General features: G+C 35.5%; 1 protein-coding gene across 1 annotated transcript in view; it reads right to left on the reverse strand.

Moving 5' to 3' along the window:
• trpm3 (transient receptor potential cation channel, subfamily M, member 3) overlaps positions 1-3,856 on the reverse strand; it is a 142,174-nt gene extending 138,318 nt beyond the window's left edge. Inside the window, exon 1 of the mRNA XM_024275146.2 lies at positions 3,579-3,856. Within this exon, the coding sequence (XP_024130914.2) occupies positions 3,579-3,680 (102 nt within the window). The 5' untranslated portion in view covers positions 3,681-3,856. The remainder of the gene's footprint in view (positions 1-3,578) is intronic.
• Between the last annotated feature and the right edge of the window lie 718 nt (positions 3,857-4,574).

A 4,574-nucleotide genomic window follows, 5' to 3' on the forward strand; every position in this document is an offset into this window, starting at 1 on the left:
CTAAATTAGGGGTGTCCAAACCCAGGCTTTGAAAGCCGTTGTCTTGTCACTTTTCCAAACAACCCTATCAGTGCAGATTCTCGTTGGTGATCCAGGTAACTAGCAGCAGGTTAGAGATAAAAATCTAAAAGACAAGATGGATGGCGGTCGTTGACACCTGGATTTGGACTCTTTGCCTTTAACAGTGTTTTGAAACACTTTAGCATACTTTATTATTTTCTAATTTAGATCATTTTTGAATAGATCTGATAAAAATCTCCATCTAAAAAAATCTTAATTTGAGGTAATGGTCGCAATAATTAATCATGAAGCTAAAACTCATTTTTCCAAAATGGTAAACGGTGTATACTTTTATAGTGCTTTTCTACTTTCCTCAAAGGCCCAAATAGTTTTACAGTCACAGATCCATTCACCCAGTCACACACATTCACACACTGTGAATGCATGAGGTGCAACAGGAGTGAAAGAAGAACTGATGCTCAGGGTCAACAAACTTGAAAGGATTCTCCGAGCGAGCCCGGCTGTTTGTCCAACGGCCATAATTGCGATCAAATAACTCATGGCACATTGTCATCAAAGAAGTGGACCGGCAGACTCTCCTTCAAACAATGACGTATTAAATAAATCAATTGGAATAGGTAAAGAATTTGGTTTCAGGATCTATGCAGTCTTGTTGATATACCTTGATGGTAATCCATGTAAACCTCCTTTAAATTAAAATGTGAGTAGTCCTTCAGAATAAGAGCGTAGCTGTTCATTACACCAGTAGTGATCCATGATGAAGTAACAGAATGATGGAAGCATTGGGTTGGATATTGGATATTAGACCTCCATACTTTCATAGATTTTTCAGCTTTTAGGTGTGTTTGTAGTTTGATTTCTACTGACCCTGTCTATATGTGTTGTTCTCACTCCCCTTAGGCTGGTATTTTGTTCTTTGTGAAACAGGGATCTGGGGATAAAGAGAACTTGCAGCATTTATAACAGATCTGGCCTCTGTAATGGCTTCTGTACTCATTAAATCTGACTGAGAATACTGAAGGACTGCGTAAAAGGCAGGGCTGTACCCAGTGAAGTCTCCCCAGTTGGTTTGGAAACGATGGCCTTGTCTGCATGATTTGCTTTGTTTGCTCTTAACTCATGGAAGTGTTTGCAGAAAAAACTGCTTTGCCCAAAAGTGGCTTAATTGTAAACCAACACATGGTGTCAGTTAATCCTCAGTCTAAAACTTTTAAGAAGCATCGTCTATTTTCAGACTGTTGACAATCAGACAAGTCCTTGTCAACAACAGTTTACAGTCCAACTCTGGAAACTTCTATGTTAATGTACTATTCACCCACTACAACCTGGTCATAATTGTTTTCTTTTTTTTTTGTTTAGCATTTTTTTGTTGTAATTACTGATGATTCTCTTGGGTTTGTGTTACTGTGAAAATTAGTGGGGTAGGAAAAATGGATTTGGCAAAGTATCTTGATATACTTGTGTCGATTGTGTCGATTCAGTTTTTTTTAAAATATATATTGAAAATTTGTTTGTTGTTGAAATCAGACAAAATTGACTGTTCCCTTTAAGAACAAATATTTCTTAATTTACCTAAATAAAAGCATCATGAATAAAATTGGATAAAGACAACTTGTCTATGAGATACAGTTGCAGTGTATGGCGTTGTGATTATTAGATTAAATGAATTTTTACAATTTTATTAACATGAAAAGTGGGTTTATAACCAAACAACCAATAATCAAGTAGATTTTTTTGAAGTCATTCTCTTTAAACAAAATTGTGAAAAAATCCTTCTGGTACAGTCTTGTATCGCGATATATCGTGAGACATGTATCGCGATACATATCATATTGTCAGACTCTTGCCAATGCACACCCCTAGTAAACATCCAAAAGCAACAGCAAGTTTTTAATCTTTCAAGAAAATCTTAAAGTGTGCCATATGTGGATATATCACAAAAAGAAAATCTAAAGAATGTAAATCTAAGTCCTAATACGAGTTGTTCCCTTCTCCCTAGCACGTCTCCCTAGCACTTCTCCCTTCCCCTCTGTTTGAAGGGGGAGTTTAAGTGTAAGTGTGTCCAGGAAGTGTATTTTTTAAATCCAACCCTCCAAATGGAGGATATAAAGTCCTTCCCCGCGAGGCTAAACCACATTGCGCTTAGAAGGGCTTGTCTTCACGTGGGTGCGCTCTGAACCACAGACGTTTACATTTAAATGTAAGTAATGACTTTTTGTTGTAGCATGACTTTTATTTTAAATTAAACAACCGGTGTTATTTATATATAAGCACTGGAAACTCTGCGCTAAAGCTAACAGACTGGCGATTATTGATGACGCCATCAACAAAAGTGCAGTCTTTACGTAAATCTTCGTTTGGAGGGCCAAATGAAGGGGAAGGGACAAGGGCTAAGGAGAACAGGAAGAATTCGGTCTGGGCCTAAAGTCTTAAAAAGAAATTGATTAGCATTAACTTTTTTTTTTTTTTTTTTTACTTCTAAACAAATTATAAAGACAAAAAAAAAACTTACACCTTGGGAAATAAACTGTAAATTGAAGAATAAATTAAAGAAAATTATTGGAATTCAAAGCCTAGTTAACCTAAGCAACCAGTTTGTTTGTTCCAGATGATCTCAGCCTCCCACCCAGACCTTATCCCCCCTAAGAAATATAAAATAAAAAATCCACCCACTCAGGGTCATAGGGTTTCTATGGTTACAAACACCTAAAGTATTTTGTTGTACAATAGGCACCTCATAATGCTCTTTATCTACATCACACTACATGCATGTACTGTATAGTCCTTCATTCACCATAAAAAATGAGTCACAAATAAATCAGGGAAATTACCAATTTCCCTGATTTATTTCTGATGTGGACAAACATTTATAATTATATATTTATACTCACAAACAAATGCTATTTGTCATGCTCACTTAACAATGTGTTCTTTTATCTGTTTTAAAGTCCACATAATATGTACTCATAAACACCAACAGAGCTGTACACAAAAAAATACCTCTAGACATATAATAAGCTTTTCTGTTGTAAAATTTAACTTCATATGTCTTTAGAAACAAGTCAGTGTTTCATGCTCAGGATTGTCAACATTATTTCACATGTTTGTATACATTTCATTTTTGATATCAAACACACATAAACGGATAAACACAGGTTTTGAAAGGGCACATCGTTAAGGTAAAATTGTTTTTACGATTTTAGTGTCTTGATCCTGAGACACATGATGATGATGAAGATTTAATGTCATCTGTGAATTGACTCTCACTGAGGTAAAAAGGCTGGTTGATGGAATGGGTCTCCTGATACGCTTCAATAGAGCCATTTAAGTGTTTCTCACACTTAAAGTGAGGTGGAAAATCCTTTACCTACTCAAGAAATCTATTGAACTGGGACAAAACACAAACACAAAAGTCTTTCCCCTTTATGGCATGGAACTTTAACAGACATTGCATCTTGTCGAAATGTTGCAGATACCAAAAATATACATAAGCATATGCAATATTTTAAGATGGTCCAGAGGTGTTGTCTTAGTGAGAGAAGAAATACCTTTCCTACCTTAATCTCTGTGCACAGTGGGGTCAAAGCTCTTCTGGTGTGAGACTTCCTCGTCATTTTCCCTTTGGATACAAAACAGCACAGAATAGACAGAAAGAACATAGATGAGCATATTTGTTTTACCTCTTGACATAAAAAAAAATCCCGATTTGAGTGTGTTTATAATCCCATCTGAGTACAGCTCAAAGAGGTACTTCATCCTGCTTTAACTCTTTTATCTTAGCTCTCTGAAACATGTCAAAAACTTAAAAGGACGTTCAATTTAGACTTTATTATTTCTGAACTGATTTGATGCTTGAACTTTTAAACTTTGATGTTTTACTGAAAGTTTGCTTTTTAAGGTGAAACAAGAATTAAACAGACATGGGAAAACTGCATGATGCGCAAACAAATCCTTAAAAAAGCGACAAATATATATATACTGACAGTGGCAGAAGACGTATCGTCCAAAACAAACATGGAAGATAATCTGATTGTTTTTTCTATTAAACTTTGATATTTTTCTTAAACACATCAAACAATTATTATTCTTGTTTTTATTTATTTATTTTTTTAGTTACACTGGGTTTAGCAGATTTGTTCCAAAGCGTCAGGCTTTTCTCCCAAAAGTGCGACTTATACTTCAGAGCGACTTATGTAAGGTTTCTTTCTTCTTGATTAGACATTTTTTGCTTTTGTGACTTATACTACAGAGAATACAGTAGGCTGGTATTTCTCAGTCATATTATGTTAGAATAACCATTCTTGCTCTGATGCATTCTTCTTACCATGTTCTTTCTAATCCTAATATTTTTTAATGTATTTTTTTCATTATCACTAGTTATTTAAGTTATAAAACTGAGCAATCAGAGGCCTCAGTAAAAGCATGTGGTTCCCGCTGGCAGACGTTTGATTGACAGATTCCTCCGAGCTGCTTTCAGTGGAAGGGGTGGGGACTTCGAACAAGCCAGAACAAGCTCACTCATGATTGGCGACAGTAGTTCCTCTAATAACGTG

Source organism: Oryzias melastigma, linkage group LG9, assembly GCF_002922805.2.
Source record: "Oryzias melastigma strain HK-1 linkage group LG9, ASM292280v2, whole genome shotgun sequence".
NCBI classification, from domain to species: Eukaryota; Metazoa; Chordata; class Actinopteri; order Beloniformes; family Adrianichthyidae; genus Oryzias; species Oryzias melastigma.